This window comes from Fusarium oxysporum, chromosome 12 (assembly GCF_000149955.1).
Source record: "Fusarium oxysporum f. sp. lycopersici 4287 chromosome 12, whole genome shotgun sequence".
NCBI classification, from domain to species: Eukaryota; Fungi; Ascomycota; class Sordariomycetes; order Hypocreales; family Nectriaceae; genus Fusarium; species Fusarium oxysporum.
Window position 1 is genome coordinate 834,426 of NC_030997.1, and position 17,178 is coordinate 851,603.

The 17,178-nt window shown below is 48.6% G+C and overlaps 9 protein-coding genes and 1 non-coding gene across 11 annotated transcripts; 5 read left to right on the plus strand and 5 right to left on the minus strand.

Annotated features, from left to right (window-relative positions):
* Positions 1 to 77: 77 nt before the first annotated feature.
* On the minus strand, positions 78 to 1,294 carry FOXG_13388 (uncharacterized protein; the record flags this gene model as incomplete). The annotated part of the gene is made up of 2 exons (XM_018393366.1): positions 78 to 787; positions 877 to 1,294. The coding sequence occupies 2 exons, from the start codon at positions 1,292 to 1,294 to the stop codon at positions 78 to 80; spliced, it is 1,128 nt and encodes a 375-aa protein (XP_018252615.1).
* Positions 1,295 to 2,113: 819 nt separating this feature from the next.
* Positions 2,114 to 2,349, minus strand: FOXG_21156 (uncharacterized protein; the record flags this gene model as incomplete). Its single annotated transcript, XM_018401483.1, has 2 exons — positions 2,114 to 2,128; positions 2,260 to 2,349. The coding sequence occupies 2 exons, from the start codon at positions 2,347 to 2,349 to the stop codon at positions 2,114 to 2,116; spliced, it is 105 nt and encodes a 34-aa protein (XP_018252616.1).
* Positions 2,350 to 2,520: 171 nt separating this feature from the next.
* FOXG_13389 (uncharacterized protein) lies at positions 2,521 to 3,429 on the plus strand (the record flags this gene model as incomplete). The annotated part of the gene is made up of 1 exon (XM_018393367.1): positions 2,521 to 3,429. The coding sequence occupies one exon, from the start codon at positions 2,521 to 2,523 to the stop codon at positions 3,289 to 3,291; it is 771 nt and encodes a 256-aa protein (XP_018252617.1). The 3' UTR covers positions 3,292 to 3,429.
* Positions 3,430 to 4,548: 1,119 nt separating this feature from the next.
* Positions 4,549 to 5,372, plus strand: FOXG_13390 (uncharacterized protein; the record flags this gene model as incomplete). The annotated part of the gene is made up of 2 exons (XM_018393368.1): positions 4,549 to 5,201; positions 5,288 to 5,372. 2 exons carry the CDS (start codon positions 4,549 to 4,551, stop codon positions 5,370 to 5,372), a joined length of 738 nt encoding a protein of 245 aa, XP_018252618.1.
* A 1,393-nt stretch (positions 5,373 to 6,765) lies between these two features.
* On the plus strand, positions 6,766 to 9,207 carry FOXG_13391 (uncharacterized protein; the record flags this gene model as incomplete). The annotated part of the gene is made up of 4 exons (XM_018393369.1): positions 6,766 to 6,785; positions 6,945 to 7,771; positions 7,908 to 7,963; positions 8,455 to 9,207. The coding sequence occupies 4 exons, from the start codon at positions 6,766 to 6,768 to the stop codon at positions 9,205 to 9,207; spliced, it is 1,656 nt and encodes a 551-aa protein (XP_018252619.1).
* A 476-nt stretch (positions 9,208 to 9,683) lies between these two features.
* Positions 9,684 to 11,123, minus strand: FOXG_13392 (uncharacterized protein; the record flags this gene model as incomplete). The annotated part of the gene is made up of 2 exons (XM_018393370.1): positions 9,684 to 10,424; positions 10,620 to 11,123. 2 exons carry the CDS (start codon positions 11,121 to 11,123, stop codon positions 9,684 to 9,686), a joined length of 1,245 nt encoding a protein of 414 aa, XP_018252620.1.
* An 81-nt stretch (positions 11,124 to 11,204) lies between these two features.
* FOXG_21157 (uncharacterized protein) lies at positions 11,205 to 11,759 on the minus strand (the record flags this gene model as incomplete). The annotated part of the gene is made up of 1 exon (XM_018401484.1): positions 11,205 to 11,759. The coding sequence occupies exon 1, from the start codon at positions 11,529 to 11,531 to the stop codon at positions 11,205 to 11,207; it is 327 nt and encodes a 108-aa protein (XP_018252621.1). The 5' UTR covers positions 11,532 to 11,759.
* A 138-nt stretch (positions 11,760 to 11,897) lies between these two features.
* On the minus strand, positions 11,898 to 16,824 carry FOXG_13394 (uncharacterized protein). 2 transcript variants are annotated; one of them, XM_018393373.1, is made up of 3 exons: positions 14,727 to 16,824; positions 13,473 to 14,668; positions 11,898 to 13,418 (listed from the first exon to the last, which is right to left on the minus strand). In XM_018393373.1, exon 1 carries the CDS (start codon positions 16,136 to 16,138, stop codon positions 15,062 to 15,064), a length of 1,077 nt encoding a protein of 358 aa, XP_018252623.1. In that variant the 5' UTR covers positions 16,139 to 16,824; the 3' UTR covers positions 11,898 to 13,418; positions 13,473 to 14,668; positions 14,727 to 15,061. The 2 variants fall into 2 exon arrangements, with proteins under 2 accessions (XP_018252623.1, XP_018252622.1); XM_018393372.1 differs by having other exon boundaries at positions 11,898 to 14,668.
* Positions 12,371 to 13,235, plus strand: FOXG_13393 (uncharacterized protein; the record flags this gene model as incomplete). The annotated part of the gene is made up of 1 exon (XM_018393371.1): positions 12,371 to 13,235. The coding sequence occupies one exon, from the start codon at positions 12,371 to 12,373 to the stop codon at positions 13,046 to 13,048; it is 678 nt and encodes a 225-aa protein (XP_018252624.1). The 3' UTR covers positions 13,049 to 13,235.
* FOXG_21158 lies at positions 13,459 to 13,574 on the plus strand. The gene has a single exon (XR_001936418.1). It is a non-coding gene; the product is annotated as a 5S ribosomal RNA (ribosomal RNA).
* Positions 16,825 to 17,178: the final 354 nt, after the last annotated feature.

Genomic DNA, 17,178 nt, shown 5'->3' on the forward strand with positions numbered 1-17,178 from the left:
GTTAGCTGATAGCACCTTTCCCACCTTGACTCAGCTCGTTCCATAAAATGGCCATCTCGATGAGAGGGCATGAAGCATTACTGAATATCCTCACCATGGGAATCAGCCCTCTTGAACATATCCCAAACTGCTTCCAAACACCAATCGTCAATCGGGTTGGACTTCAAAGCCGCTTCATGACTAACCTGCGCCTTATCCAGTCTTTCCTTGCATGTTTGTGCCACTTTTTCAGCGTTCTCAAACTTGAGGGCACGTACGGCACACGCATCAAAGGTCTTCTTGAGGTTGCTCATCGCGGCTAGAGTTTGACTGGGTCCATGAAGTCTTTCGTTAGTTTGGCGGAATGCCTCGTCGGCTTCTTGCTTTCGGTTACGAGCCTGGACTCTTTCGACTTGGGTTACTGCCACAGGGCAGTCGCGACGCAACAGGCCCATCAGTGCTTTCTCGGCGTCCCTTTTGACCGAAAGGGCGGTATCAAGTTCGACGTCCATTATGCGGCGGGCAGTTTCGATCCGATGAGAACTGAGGTTTCCCAGAACTTCATCGATGGTGACGCGAGGACTCTTGTTTCGGGGTGAGCTTGAGGTTTCATCTTCGTCATCTTCGAGGGCTCGCTTCGCGCTTCGTGGGGGAACTCCCTTCTCATCGCCTGTAGATGCGGTTGTTTTGCAAAGAGGATATGAGAGCCGCTGCTTGGTTGACGAATCAAAGGCAGGAGAACTCAATCGCGAAACCGCGTTGTTTTCCTCGGGTGCTTCTACTTCACAGTTATCACCTGCCGTGGAACCTGTATTGCCATCAGCTGATGCTCTGCATGTCGTGGTGTTTCGAGGACTTTGGCCAGTTGACTTCAGCCAACTGGTGTACGAGAATTACCTGACGATGAACTGCTGTCATTTCCCACATTGGAAACAGATACAACCATGTCCCGATACGCTTTCTTGGACATCTTCTTCGTAAGGCGAGCAAATGTAGGGTGCTTGAGCTCCAAGTTGAGCTCGGGTTTCCTAGTGGCAAGGTCCTGGTCGACAACATTTCTGATGAATCCACCAGACTCCCAGAGAGAAGGTAATGGGATATTCTCCGTCGTGGCCAGCTCAGTAATACTTTTCAGGCAGCGAACAACGCTACTGCAAGGCTTGTATTGCCTCACGACATCCTGAGGGAGCCAGTGTGACCCTTGCCACTCCTTGTCAAGCCAAGCGACTCTATCCTTGTAAGTCTCACGCCTCAGTTCCTTTTTCGCCTCCTTCCTCAGCCTCTTGACCTCCGGATCTTGTTTGGATTGAGCCATGTTCAGCTTGTACGATCGATGTTTCTCGAAGCCGGCACGTCGCGTCGGTATGGTGGGAGCCTTACCAAATAAATGTCAGTAGACCTCACGACAAGTATCCGAGAGACTCACCGATGCCGTTTTGATAGATGAGTAGTGGCTCGACTCTGGCGAGCTGATTTGAAGATGGGAATAATGTCGCCGGTGAGAAATTGAGAAAATCTTTCTGGTGTTGTTTGGGAAGAACCTCCGACGCGATCTTCGTGCGCGTGGTTCAGGTACCTTAGGTAACCAAGGCGGTGACTTGTTTGGCAGGCGTTGTCCAGCAGTGCCTGCCAGCTGTTGGCTCTCAGGTCATTGCATCGCGCACCTCCCTGACACTGGCGTTGACTGGCTCAGCTAAGCAGCCCGGGCTTCTAGACACCAGCAACACACAAATGTAAATTATCATCGTTCATGGCAAGCTTATCGGGGCAGAATAGTCGTGATCTTAGCGATCATTTCTTGTATCGCTTTGAGCACTTCATCGTGTCTAAACACCAGCCAGAACATGTGCTTCATTTTGTTATCGAGCTGCAGATTCGTAGGTGACATCGGAATGAAGACATGTAGTACTGTTAGACTGCGAAAGGCTCTGTTAGGAGATCCATACTCTGCGGCAAGAGTACTAAAGACGAATGACTTGGCCTCATTTCTACCCCGTAATGTTTAATGCCTTGGCCTGTCAAGCTAGAGCTACAGTCACATGAAGATTCTCTCGTGAAGTCGTGAATGCGATCGCATTCATGGATGCAACAGTGTAGATCCGTAGGGCTGACCGCATAACACAACCACTAAATCTCAACTCAAAAGGTCCTAGATCTTCTGTCAGTTAGGGACCGTGATGTCATTGTCTAGCACACACAGTCGACAGAGCGCTGAGAGTTCCCTTTTTCAGGTGCTCAGCCTGTAGATCCGTAACTCACCGGACATTATCAGCCACTCACCTTGATCCGACCTTCGTAATATCTGCACTTTGAAGTGAGGTGGGCAGATGGGAGGTTAAAGACACGCTTGCAAGTTAAGCATGACTTCATAGCGTCGATCTTCCGAACTGCAGCTTGTGAACTTATCCCTACGCAGGCTATAGACCCGGCATTTTTCTTGTTCACTTTTATCTCTCGTCATTAGCAACACGCTTATCGTCATAACTAATACATTTTATATCTTTGCCAATTACTTCCCTCCCTTTATACAATAACTTCACTATGGCAATGGCATACCATCAACCCCAGCAGTACGCTCCACCTCCAGGTCCGCCGCCGCACCATGCCGTGTATGGGCACCCTCAAAGCCAGCCAACTTATCATCCACCGCCCGCTCCTATGCAATGCCAAATCCAAGGCCCAGCTCGGTACAAAATCACCAAGCCTTCTTTCCATGACCGTTACGAGTGCAAGCCTGACAATGCACCCGACGGTCTTGCACCCTACAGCCTTGCCATCTCAAACAATCAGAAGAAGCACCCCGACTTGGTCTTGAACGCCGAGGGGATCGCAATGGCTGCTTGCTATTTCCCAAAGACAAGCAATTATTACAATAGCGACGAGAAGGCATTCCGCATTGGCCTTGGTGATCCATCAAATGTTCGATGGACAGAAATGCTGTACCGCGGAAAGGATAAATACGGCTGGACGTTTACTTTCAACCTTCCAGACACAGAACAGCCTATTCCAATGACATGGAGGAACGACAACCGCGTGGCTGTAGATGGTATGAAAGCTTCTCGTTTAAGCGACAATAACTTCAAGCTGCTGGATCCAAATGGCCAGCTCATGGCAGTCTTTACAAGCCACACCATGAGCTTCCGCCTCAGCGCTGTTGGAACTTTACAGATCAACATGGATCTCGGCCCCATGTTTGAGTATGCCGTCATCACAACTTTGCTGTCTATCTACGATTTTCAGAAGCGCGAAGAGGACAGTAGATCAAGCAATACCAGCGCTGCGGGTGCCGCAGCCGCCAGTAGTTCTTGTTAATCATGGGATATATGGAATACACCAGAATGACAAACAGAAAGACCCAGCTTCTATTACCACGCACCTTGCCACGCTCCGACAAAGGTTATTGGAACGCAGGTGGAGACAACTGCAAATAAGATTACTGATTGAGCCGTCATGAAAGCCTGTTATTATGCAAAGATTGGGAGACTTATCTTTATTGAGGCTATTTACACATTGCCTTCTAGAATCTCAGCATTTATGTGGCATCAGTTGGTCAGGCATTGTGACATGATGTCTAAGTTGTGAGCTAGATGTGTTATTGGCAGTTGAGACTTGTGACTGAGAGCTTATATCACCACAGAGAACTTAGTGCTCCACACACCAAACCTAGGCTTCCAAAGGCCTGAGGTAATTAAAGCTTTTTATCATTTTACCGTGACGTATGTAGTTGAGATATCATGAACCTTCGCTATAAATCAGAATGCTGGTCCAATGCTTGGTGTGAGCATGTAGCCTGGCCCATGTTGTGAAGTTTGTATAAACCTTGACGATATACCGTAAAGACCGAACCAAGCCACAGCTCAAGAATAACACTTTTCTCTAATACAGTTTCAGCCCCCAAGGCTCTATTCTAATACCTGTGACTAATTATGACTCATCGCCGAATCTCTTGACTTTAAGAGGTGACAAGAACAAAGACCTTCAATGAACCTTATTCATGCAAGAAATCTATAAATACCCACGAGATGTGTTATGCCCCCCACTCTTCTCGATTCTCATTTCTTCAACATATGGTTTTGCATGTCATCTTCATTCATCAATATGAACTCGATATCGCCCCTGTGTAGTCTCCCAACCGAGATACTTCTCATGGTTATGGAGCGCTTGGAGTCCCCTATAAGTATAAGGGCATTCGCATTCTCTTATCCCAGAGCCTTGCTTCTATTCCAGAAGCATCGCCGAAATCTCTTGGACCCAGCCCTGCAAGCCTTCAATCGGATGTATCCAACTGACGAGCTACTGGAAGATGCCGTTCTCATTTGTCGATTACGGTCAACTATGCGCAACGTGGTCTTTTTAAGTCCTCTAGAAGCGAGGCAAAGGGTCCACGAGGCAGAAAGCCATGGCCCCTTAAATCGTAGGGACTGGTACAACCTTTCTCTACTCTGTGAACTCAGCAGCCTGAACAATGAAATGGACCATTTTATCTCAAGATACTCTATCCATGCGTGGAACAAGATCCAGGGAGACTCTAGAAGGGAATGCTCACGTTGCTTCGGTAGTCCTGACGTTATGCCCTACCAAGCTATAACCCTTTCTATCGAGGAACTGGAGCGTCTACAGGAGGCATTTTTCGACTTCGAAATCCAACGGCACCATCTTGCTTACGATAAGCTTCTATTACATCAGACACAGTTACAGCAAGGGATGCTTTTACCCATCTATAATGAAAAGTCTTTCCCGGCGGGGCACCAAGAGGATGACGGCATCGAAGGCTCTTGCCTGTCCATCTTCTGTTTCATATTTCAATGCTATGGTGAACTCATTCGCCAGGTTGATGAACAACTTGAGCTGGAAATGCCACGACAAACACTAGAACCTCTTCACTCTGAACTCGCACTCGCCACGAGGTTTCGTGGTAGGACTCGAAATGAGGAGTTGCGGTACATTGCTCTGTTGTGCTTGCAGGGCTATGTTTGTTTGCGCATTGCGGAGAAGTACACCGACGGCGATCTGCGCATATTCATTCTCAATAGCTTCATGTGGTTTTGCAAAGGTGGCCAGGATCATATGCCAGACCCTGATGGTAGGCTGGGGTACAGCCTTGAACGGTTCACACCGGAATATTACCCCAAAGATGATACAGCTCACGAGCCATGGAGCCGAGGGCGATACTTCTGGAGTAAATTTCGTATGTTGGACCTTCGATGTTACACAATTAATGGGTTCTAAATAGCATAAATATATATGGGGTTTTAAGAATAGTATTACATTTTACTTCTATCACTGGGTAATATACATAATATTATAGTAACTCTGGTGTTCATGGCCTTCTTTTACTAGAAGCATCAGTGAAAGTGCTCAGAGTCCTTATGTCTAGTCAAGCTCGACCTTAAAGACTTAGCAGTAGATACCATTACATAGGTACTGATTAGACTATTTTATGTTAATATTTGGCTTAGAGATGCTGTAAGTCATGGACTTTTATAGGACAGATAGAAACTTACCAAGAAATATTCCAGGAGGATTTGGGCAGGGCTACACTTCCTTGGGTTAGGTCGTCGACAGGGTCAGGATAGATTCTCACTAGCGTATTGTTCGGCCGCTGAGGAGGTTGCTTTGGACTGCGCCATCATCGTGGATGTGGTAAAGTCGGACCTTGCCCCCATGGTCCTTGTTTGAATTATGTGGATCAAATGGAGAGCGTAGTTTCTCATCCTTTACACTTAGGCATTATGCTATAACGCCGTCCCGTCCCAATGATACCGTGGCACTGATGGTAGGTAAGTACGACCCTAAAGCCAAAAGTTCAGCGACCCTTTGACAGTATTCGCATCATTTTGCAGTAATATTATCTGGAAGAGGTTATCTTATTTTGACCTCGGGTCGGTTTGCTAAGACCTTGAGCTTTTATCGCTCCCATCGAGCCGTTGCACTGGATATCAGAGTTACGGAAGTATTGTGCATCTTATCCTCCCGACTCCGTATGGACCTTTGACTAGCCCTTGACTCACATGCCAGAACTAACTAGTCAAGTCTTTTTGTCACTTAGGATCAAGGTCCCAAGTTTTCTGCCTTGCCTGGCCTGCCCCATTAAGGCGACTGGGGTTTGTCGTTTAGATAAGAAAATACCGCCAAGATAAGAATCAAAACGATCCGAAGATCCTCTGAAGCCCACTGTAGTTTGGGGCACAGTCCAAGCATCGCCCTGTTTTAAAGACAGAGTCGCATTGATGGAACATTAGTGCTTATGTCTCGAAACCTTACCAATAAAATAGGCTGAAGATATTGAGAAACCTTGCTCGACAATCTTCAGGTTGGAACGTAGAATTCTGTCCCGTCCTTGATGTCGACACCAATTTCCAGCTTCCCACTCGATTCATGGACACTCCTCAGGGCAAGAAAACCCCTGACGCTAAATCAAGGTGCCAGAAATATCTACCTTAAGGCCCACTAAACCTATACTAAATTATCCTCAGTCTTCTTGTCCCTGAGAATAGAGGTCTGAAGTTTTCTTGCCTCCCCTTGGCACTCCGGGATTGTTGAACATGCATAAATAAATGCGATGATCCCAAGGCTAACGGTTTTTCTCGTTTCCTGGCAACACTCGTTTTTACCCCCGTTTTTTCAGTATGAAGTTCTTGTCGCTCTTTAGTTTCTCTTTAGCAGTCACTGCTTGCCGCAGTACACCATCACCCCAAAAGTCGCCCAAGATCGACGTTCACTCTCATTTTGTTCCGGATTTCTATGCAAAAGCCTTGAGAGAGGCTGGTCATATACCTGGCCCAGATGGCATGCCCAGCATTCCCGTGAGTACTGCACTGATAACCTGTTCATGAGATAGGCATAAACTTACACCAGTAGGAATGGGATGCCGAGTCTCATCTGCAATTTATGAAGGAAAACAACATTGAGAAGTCGATTTTGTCAATCTCAAGCCCCGGAGTCTACCTCAATGTTCCCTCCAGGGATGTTACGAAGAAAGCTATCAAGCTGGCTCGTCGAGTTAACCAGTATGGATCTCAGGTTAAGGCCAAGTACCCCAAGCAGTTTGGCTTTTTTGCGTCACTTCCGCTGCCTGACATCAAGGCTTCCTTGAAAGAGATTGACTATCTCTTCAAACAGCTCAGCCCTAAGCCAGATGGAATCGTCATGATGTCCAACTACTACGGGCTGTACCTCGGTGATCGTGATCTTGAGCCAATCTACGACGCACTAAATGAGCTCAATGTCACTATCTTTGAGCACCCTACCACGCCATGCACTCAGTTCAACAAGCTGCGGTTCGATATTGACAAGACTGCTCCCTCCATCTCGCAGCAACAGTGGCAGGCTCTCAACCGGCCAGTGGCCGTCCGACAGTTTGCTGCTCCCACTTTGGACTTCCCTTTCGAGACAACGCGCACCTTTGCCGACTTGTTCTACACTTCAATGCCGACCAAATTCCCCAACCTCAAGTGGATCATGTCACATGCTGGCGGTGGTCTGATTCCAACCTTGGACCGCATTATCACCTACAGCGCTCTTTACCCTGGTCTCAACTTGACAGAGGATTCTATGAAGCAAACCCTCTCCGAGAGCTTCTACTTCGACCTTGCCGGACCTTGGCCTGTCAACTACGCCATTCCCGCATTGCTTCGATGGGTCGATTACACGAGAATCGTTTGGGGATCTGACATTGTCTTCACACCCATGTCATCAGCTGCGAAGTATGCTGCTGCTTTCGATAAGGATGTTGAAGAGGTATTCCCGGATCCTCGAAAGGCGAATGCTATTCGAGCGACTAATGCTCGAGGTCTGTTCGGCTAAATGCGAGTCCCCGCTCCCCACGAAAGCTTTGCCAAGTGGTGAATCGGTACAGCGGCAATGCCGTTCTAATATGTAGTATTTATATATCCTTCTCAAATTCTTATAGTCTTTTGTTCTCTCAGGAACCCTCTCTAGGGGAGGCAAGAAACTTAGGACCTTGACCCTAAGCGATGAAGATGTTTAGGTAATTTAGCCTAAGCTTAGGGGACTTTTTACTGAGTTTATTTTAGCATTCTCTTCTAAAGTCTTAAGTTTTCTTGCTCCCCGAGGCCTCTCAACATCTAGGGATAGCCTAACGTACAGAATAGGCGTCGTAATTGAAGGGTGTATGACTAGTGGTGATTCATAGCCATGTAATTCATCCGGAATATCATCCTTTTCCCGCAAACAGAACATTTCTATTGGTGGACTCTACCCCAGATTCCCTGAAGCCTCGGCATGAATACCAAGAAAAGATGACCTTGCGACCCATGCCATCGGGTCAAGACAGTCCGAAGTAACGGTTTAAGCTTCCCCGCCAGTTTCTCCAGAATTCATCCACGGCATCTGGGTTTAATGCTGGTGGAATCTGCTGATCCGGGTAAATTGAGCTCACTTATTTATATGGCCAGTAAATCCCTTGAAAGAAACTTTTAATATCTCGGACCAGACTGACTCCATAAATATCAGGATGAAGTCAGTTTAAATCCTAAGCTCATATGTCAGGCCGTTCGTGCTAATCCTGAACCTAGGCTCAACCCCAAGCAACTTACAACCTTTCTGGCCGCCAACTCAACTGGCGTTGGTGTTCTGGTATGCCCCGGCGGTGGCTATAGTGTGATGTCTATTAGTTACGAAGGATTTGGTCCGGCAGAGTACCTCAACACGCTTGGCATCGATGCATGGGTTCTTAATTACACCACTGCCAGCATCAAGACCCCGCCACTATATCCTACGCCCATGGACGAAGCTCTTGCAGCGGTAGAGCTCATTCGAAAGCAGAGCCCTGGAACCAAGAAATTGGGTGTCATGGGCTTCTCAGCTGGCGGCCATCTCGCGGGAACAACACTCACGACTCCGAAGGCAAAGCTCGACTTCGGTATTCTGAGCTACCCGGTTATTACCATGGAGGACGACTACACCCACGAGAACTCACGCTATAACTTGCTCGGAAACAACCCAACTCGCAAACAGATTGAAAGCCTCTCCGTACAAAACCGAGTTTCGGACAAGACCCCACCGACGTTCCTCTTCCATACTTCTAATGACGAACTCGTCCCGGTTCAGAACACATATCTTTATGCAAATGCTATGGCTAAGCATGGTCGAAAGGTTCAGGTAGTGGTATTGCCTGACGGAAAACACGGCATTGGTCTGGGCGTTGATGACCTTGTGCGAGACTGGAGACCGGAGCTGGAAAGGTTCCTCAAATACTCGATCTAGCTGCCCTAAAGTAAGCCTATGCATATTGTTAACTTGGAGCATCCTAATCCTAAACATCATCATAAATTAGCCTTGTTAGTGGCTTTATTATTTCTTCCACTGCGTTCACCTTGCGGTAGGTCGTGAGCTTGACAGGAGATAGGGACTTGGTGCATTTCCACAAGTCCATACCGGTTCAAGTTTCAAAAATACGAACAACGACATGTCGATACCTTGAAGCTATAGCAGCTTCTTGGAGGCCCAATGCAGGTCATGGCAACGACATATACAGACAACCCAGAAACTACGAGTCAGGTCAAACTCAGTCCTACTTTAGTAGTTTCCTATTTTTATGATGAGTTTACGGTATCTTGCTCTAAATCATAAACCGTATATCATAACATGTGCAAAACCTAGTTATAATTTTATAAGTGCCATGTTAATCTTAGAACACCTTCTCTCGCGCTAGCTGCCCATCCCTCTGGTTGACTTTTTATTCATATATCTAGTTGATCGAAAATGCGGGGCATGAAAAGCTCTGGTATCCTCAGGGTAACCACTTCTGTCCTCCCACATGCACAAGCGGGCGTGGCCCATATCATTCTTCCAACGACCTTATCCTCATAAACCAAAATTGCTAAACTGTCCTTCTCAGAGCATAAATACTTGAGACCAGGGATGCGATAGGCTCTCGCGTTCCGCAGCTCTGTTTGCAAGACGAAACTCTCGATCTCATGTGCAAACATCCTATCACATCCTGTACAAGTGATACCAACGGTGTAATGATACGGTCTGCAGTGGATTGTCCCGAACCTGGCTGCGTTGTCTCCCAGCACAGTTTGATCATCACCAGGTCTGAGTTTGGAGAAGGATAGCACGTCTCGGAGCCATTTGATGTTATCCTTGCCATCCGTTGGCCAGGATGGAATTTCTGAGCAGTTGAAGAGCTTGTTCAGAACTCTCTGCACATTATTCACTTCGTTCTTCTCTTCCAAGATTTCCATGGTGGTCAACGCATTCCCTGGATGAGTTCTTCCCAGGGTTGCAATAAAGTCTCTGACATCTGGTCCATCAATCTCCAAAGCTAACTTCGCGGCAGATGAGAAGGCTTGCATCATCGATCCTTGCTCTGGTCTACCAACTATCGAAACTGTTCCAATGTCTTCAATGCGAAGAGTAATACGTTGCTCCGAATCGTTAAACGTTGTGTATTTACCCAGTGTTGGCGGATGCACTTCCTATCCCAACTGCTAAGTGAATACGTCACTGTAGCCAAATGCAGACCAGTGGCCAGGACCTCTTCTTTCGATCGCTCCCATAAAAGGGGTTATCAACAGCAGAGAGCAGTCTCACACTTTCAAACATTCCCATGCAATTCGATAGTACTCCGTCTTGAAATCAGAACTGCGTAGTTCGAAGGACATTGCACGAACTATTCCTCTCAACGCATGGAGGAAGTTCATTCGGTTCTTACATCCTCTCTTGCAACGTAGAGCAGTTGCCATGGCAAAGTTCATCCTCTTGAGTAACTTTGCCGATTTCAGTGTACTAAGACTCCGTGGGACTTCATTCTTCCCCATTTGGACCTTTCTTTCGAGATCATGCACCTTTTCATGTTGGCGAACCTCATCCTTCCAGGCCTTGAAGACCTGGCCCAGGAATGCAGGGTCATCAAGGTCGGGGAAGTAAGTATAGTTGCTGATCATCATTCTGACACGCTCACTTCTGATGAACTCCATGGCGGTCCAGACGCGCTCGAAGCACTTGGAGTTGCAGACTGATATGACTGAACTGAGGCGTTCTGGAGTCTGCTTGTCTTTGCAGAGCTCATTTACCACATTCGGGCCCACATCATCGAAGTACAAGACAGTTGTCTCGGCTGTGCTAAAGAACTTATCCATGATGGGAAGGATATTACTCCTCAGAGCATCGGACATTGAGGCACACTTATGTAACCAGAGTTCTCTGGCCTCGTATCACGGTCTTTCGATTCCGTTGTAAATTTCTAGCCGAGATGTCTAAAACACGATAAGCTGCTTCTGGCGTCTCTGGAACTGTTTTTTGTTGCTGCTTGCCTTTGAGATGTTTGGATCCCAGAGATGGGAGACTGCTGAGAAGGGGATCTTGGAGCTGGCCACACAACCCATATGTTGGTCGAAGAGGATAATATCGCCTCGGGACGTAGAAACCAGGGCGCTGGAACCACGGCGACCCGGGCCTGCCTGCGCAATGCGGAATATACGAATAAGAGGGCTGCCTGAGAATGACTTCTGACACTGCAAGCACTGTAGACTCTCTTCTGTAGGCTCGCGCCATAGCTTTTCAAGGATTCGTTCGCCTTCCATGCTGCGTAGGTGAGTTCGTGATGCCAACCATTTCAAGACAGCAAAAGCAAGTGGGAAAGGTCGAGGTGAGATGAGGGGTTTGCAAGCTGCACATCTTTAGCAAACAAAGCAACTAGTTACATAGAGATGCATCGGCAATCCAATATATCGTGGTGATTGGCCGGTTTCGGCAGTTTCCAGCGTAAGCAGCCCGCCAAGTTCCATCCAGCTTTTTCTGGTGAAATACCCATACAACGGGATCTTTGGAACAGGGAAGTTATTGCGCGGGATACAATATTTTACAATCGCGTCCGTGTTTCCTGCCGTGTTGGCGACAGAAGATATTGACGAGACGCACTCTACTCAAGTTTCTCAAGATCTTAAAGAATAGTCTTGAACTCCGGCACCCTTCAGGAAATTTTGTTTCAAAGAATATGGGACTGACATGATGTTTTGAGACTTGAGATAGCCACCAGCCTCGGAATTGCTAATATTCTCGTAGGTTTAGAGTACTGTTCAGGTTCACTCTGGCAACAATCAGATTTAAATTCTGTTCTCCCGCAAACATTACCGATAATGTGGTTCGGCTGGCTGCTGTTAGCGTTCGACTTTCACGGGTTAGCCGTTATCTTAGGCTGTTCAACACCACGTCTAAACCTGAGCTAAAAGAAACTATTGAAGCCGATGTTCGTATCTTGGCCTTTTAGCAGCATTCAGATGCAGAACACTAACCTCATTTGAGATACGCTCCGAATCGAGGAAATTACCAGCTGTCAAAGAAAACGGCCCCTGACTGAATTACAAAAAGTGCCGATTTGGCAGGATGTCACTCTTGTTCATTCACGTCATTCTTATGCACAATGGCTCCCCGATCTTTGAATGCGTTGATTGCTACGGCGTTGGCTGTGGCTGGTGTTCATGCCGGGCCCTGCAAGCCATCGCTGGCATCGTCATCTATCATCTCGTTCTCGAGTGCGTTCTCCAGCGCGGAGACGCAGTCAACTACTGAGACATTCTCAACGATAGAGGTGCTGACATCGACTGAGACACAGACTACAGCAGGTGTTTTGTCCAGCACTGAGACACTCTCGACCGCCGACACGGAAACCACCGAGGCTCTGTCAACCACTACAGCCCTGTCGACCACGGAGGAGCAGTCGACCACTGACATACTATCGACCACTGTCTTTGGGTCGACAACATCGGCTGAAACAACCACAGCGGCAGCAACTACGACCACGGAGGCTGGATGTACAGTCGCTTGCACCCATGTCATCCAAAAGAGCGGCGCTTGTATGATTGGATTCCAGATCGCACCATGGTTGATCGACGAGTCTTGGCATATCGGTTCACCCACAGTAACTGATCAGGCGGGTTGCGCCGACGCCTGTGCCAACGACTGTCGTTGCAAGTCCTTCGCTTCGTATTACACTAGTTGCGACCTGTACTCGGGCACACAGTCCCAGATAAATCCGCCCTCCTTCTACCTCGGTCCTTATTTCTTCGATCTGGCGGACTGTTATGAATGCGATGATTGATAAGGGGGGTATAACAGGGAGTTTGGAAGAGGCTATCTTGGGGTGATTGAGATCAAGCCACAAGATTCGACTTTCGGACGATCCAAAGGCTGAAGCTGTAGCTCTCAGAGGGTTCAGGCGCTAAAAGAACTTATTAGGAGGCCAGCGATAATTTTCATAGAACCAGAGTTAGAAACACGGGGTCGACTTGATCTACTACATGTTCCTGCTTGGTGCAACATAGGCTCACGAGCAATCATGTCCGAGTCAAGCGTGCTTATGCGCTATGACTAGACAATATGGGCTGGCAACCTCTGAGGAGCTCCACCAAGTTTCGAGTCTTGGCTCCCAGGGTACAGGCAAGCCAACGACTCTGCCTTCGACTTGCAGCCTGAGGATATCAACCAAAAGAACACCACCGTCTGTCACATACGACCATACCTACCAGAAAACTCGGGATCCCGTCCGCTCTCCCATAGATAAGCTGGTAAGGGGCGGATTAGTAGTTGGGTCGGTGACGACCAGCGAATCCCCGCTGTTGTATGTTTTTGCCTGTGGTAGATAGCTTTACCTTCTTTTTGGTCCTTTTACCACTGTCGTCGCAGACGTGGTTGGTAGAAAGACGGAAGATGGTTGGATGGGCAGACCATGCAGTCGCCCGTGGGGACATGAGCCAACGCAACCGAGCCAACGGTGTTTTGGACGAAACCCCTCACTAACCGGGCGTGCCGCGCAGGCATCACCAGCAAGTCGATACTGGTAGCCAAGCGGAGGCGTAGTGGTCACAGATGTAGAACAGGGTAGAGTAAGCTTGCTTTCGGCTATGAAGAAGGGGGCAGTGAGGTGAATGAACAACCGTCAGAGCCTGGCATCACTGTCGATAATGGACCTCTCAGTTTAGGTTTGATCAATGGTGAAGCCAGTGACCCGGAGCGTTCGAATAGGTGCCGACCAAGAATCTCGCGATCCAAGCATTGTTTTGAGAATGTAGCCTTGGTCCACTAAAGTCTGCGCACTTGATCTATGCTGAGCCGAGATGTCTGGTCTTCAGTAGGGATAGATTTGCCAACGCTGAGAGTACGCGATGTTCGCCGGGGGAGGAAACTGAGAATGGCTGTGATGCCGTTATCAAAGCAAGGACGACGCGAGGCAGCGGGATTATTTGTAGGCTTGAACAAGGAAACGGGCAGCAGTTGACCAACGGGAGTCAGGATGGGCTAGGACTATCGAAGTTGTTCAGAAAGTGGGTAGCTGAGGTTCTTATATATGAAGAACGACTATGTACAAGCATTCACGGGTATTTATACAAAAAGGTTTTCTGCAACAAAAAGACAACATGCAACGTTTATATGTCAGATTTGCTGGAACATCAGGGCTGGCCAGCCACGGCATCGTTCGTAAAATGCTCGAAGGAACCGCTCGGCAAGGTTGCATCGCCCATGACGAGGCCATCAAGCCTCCTCTTTCGATGGTCGTGTTGGACGAGAACATGTGTTGCGAAGAAGTTGTTCGTCGCTGTTATTGGGGACTAAGACTCGTGGATGTAGGCTACTGTCTGCCCGGGTATCGACCTGGGCGAGGCCGGGAGGAAGCGCGTGTTTGGCTTAGATTCGTCGGCGTGTGAAGGGTGATCCCACCACTCTGTAAAGAATTAGTCGGGATATACCAAGATCTATTGTGGTGCAAAGGCAAGACATACATTGCGAGGTTCATGTGTGCAAGCGAGCCCTCGGAACCAGACGCGCCATAACCAGTATCACAATAGAGTGGCATAGATCCATTCAGCAAAGTCAAGCCAAGCCATGGCGCCCAGCGGTTTCGCGGTCGGAGGCGGAACCATCGAAGGTGACGAGGATGCCATCATCGTGCTCATAAGAACAACGGCGGTGACTGAAGTTTCGTCGACGAATTCTTCTTCGGCCAGCGCCACGCAGGCAGTCAATGGGGGGATGCTGGCATGGCTTTGGGCGCGCCGTGTACGCAACATCGGGATGAATGTTGAGTATGGTTTGTTTATTGAATAACCCGAGTGGTTCAACTTGTAAGACGTGTAACGATATCGTCGTACACATCACTGCGAACTCTGTCGAGGAATGATTGCGCTACTCCATTTTCGTCTCTGTGCTCCTGGATGGAATCCACCTTGGCATCCAGATCCTCTAGGTCTTCTCGTAGCTCAACCAGGCGCGTGTCGTAACTTTCCAGAAGATCAGCGCTGTGTTTATCCTGGCATTGGAGCTGCTCGACATCACGTTGTAGAGAGCTGAAGTCCTCGCGAAAGGTCGTGACCTGCTGTCGTAGCTGGTCGAAATCTGTTTTAAGGCTTCTGTTCTCTTGTCTCAGGGTGGAGAGTTCTTGCTGAACCAGTCGATCCTTCTCGCTCCGTGCTTTTAGCTCGGCCCAAATTTGAGCGAGCTCGTCTCTTGCCTCATCGGGGCTACTGATGCGACGGCGCTTCCTCTCGTTGATTGGGGGAGCTGGCGGGGGAGACCCAGTCTCATCGTAGGCTGGCGGCGCGTCGTCTTGCGGGGAGAGATCGACGACCTTGGTCTCGATGTTTGCAGGAGGATATTGGTTGTGGAAAGGCGCTAAACGAGTCTGCTTCGCGGCATCACTGATGGACTGGAGCTCGGCTTTGGAAAACTTTGTAGCGTCGACGTAAATACAGAACGATGTTGCGGCAGAGAGCATGCGAAGAGCATCCAAGACCTTCCCTGACTGTGTTCGGCTAGGGGCTAACGGTTCTTTGGCAGCGGTGGGAACAAAGAGCCGAATGTTCTTGTTTGTTTGGAATTTCAGGCACGCAACGGGACACTTGAACTTCTCTTGCACCGCTTCCGACGCCGTCGAAGCAAAAGCGAAGTCGAACGATGTGATGGAAGATGGATCGATGGAGATCGCAACAGGTGAAATGCCCTCGACTCCTTTCAAGTTCATCGGAAAGCGCAGCTCGACAGTTGCGCACAGCCCGCTCAGGTGAATTCGTAGCATGATGCTGTCGATCTTTGGATCGGGCTTCGAGAAGCAGTGGGTTGCGCCATCGTGTTCCCACTCAACAACGGCGGGCGTAGTCTCATCGACGTCAAGACATGGTGAGGTGAACGACGACATTCCTGGGATCCATCAGTGGCACAGTGAGCATCAAACGTACCTTTACGCCGTCAACAACGAGACACGAGCAGAGATGGCCGGCTCCGTCAGCAGGCAACATGTGGTCTCCAGCAATGCTGCAAGACAGTGCTTGGGCTCCAGCAGCGCTGCGAGTCCAAGCCAGGTCCCTTCTACAGTCCCCGGTTGTTCCAACGAAGGGCGCACCGCGCACGTTCGATGGGTACAAGTCGGAATTTTATAACGGTCTGCAGTGGCGGTTCACCGGGTCTCTGAACGTGCTTGTCGTCGGGGCGTGGGGAAGGTCGGGCGATGAGCAATATCGCGATCAGCAAGACTTCTTGATCTCCAGCACGCTGCAAGAACAAGAAGTGGTGCTTCTCTTGATGAATGATCGTGCCGTTGGTCGGGTGAGGATGGTGATGATGCTGCCTTTGGCCAGAGCGTGAATGCGAATGGCGTTGAAGAAATTGTGGGGTCGTCACATGACCTGCATGAAGGCAAGCAGGCAAGCAGGCAAGCAGGAATGGTTCAAGCTGGTTTCGATGCTACTAAAAGAGAAGTAAAAGAAAAAGAAAGGCTCGATTAAGGAGAGTATGAGGAGAGTTGAGATGAACCACCGCGAGAAAAGCAGCAGCAGAATGGTTGATGCTGCCACTGTCTGAAATGAAGGAAGCTCAATGATTCGCAGCGTATGACCTGTGCGCTCGGCTGTTCAGTTGTTCCGGAAGGTACGTATAGATAAGGCTTGGCGCCTTGCCACAGTGTATGGTACAGTGTTTCTGGGATATCGAACTGTGCCTCAAATCAGGTTACCCTGCACAATCTGTATGAACACTCCGAAACTGTAGATCTTGTGAGAGAGTGACGTAAATAGCCTTTATTGCATGCTGCATCTGTTTACATTTTTTCATAATCTGGTAAGTTTCTTTACCTGTAACCAAGTACAAGTCTGCCGAGTGATATGACGAAATGTTTTTGCAGTTCAGCTCACACAGGGATGAAGAAGCGAAAGATATTCACGGACGGCGGCCATCACAAAT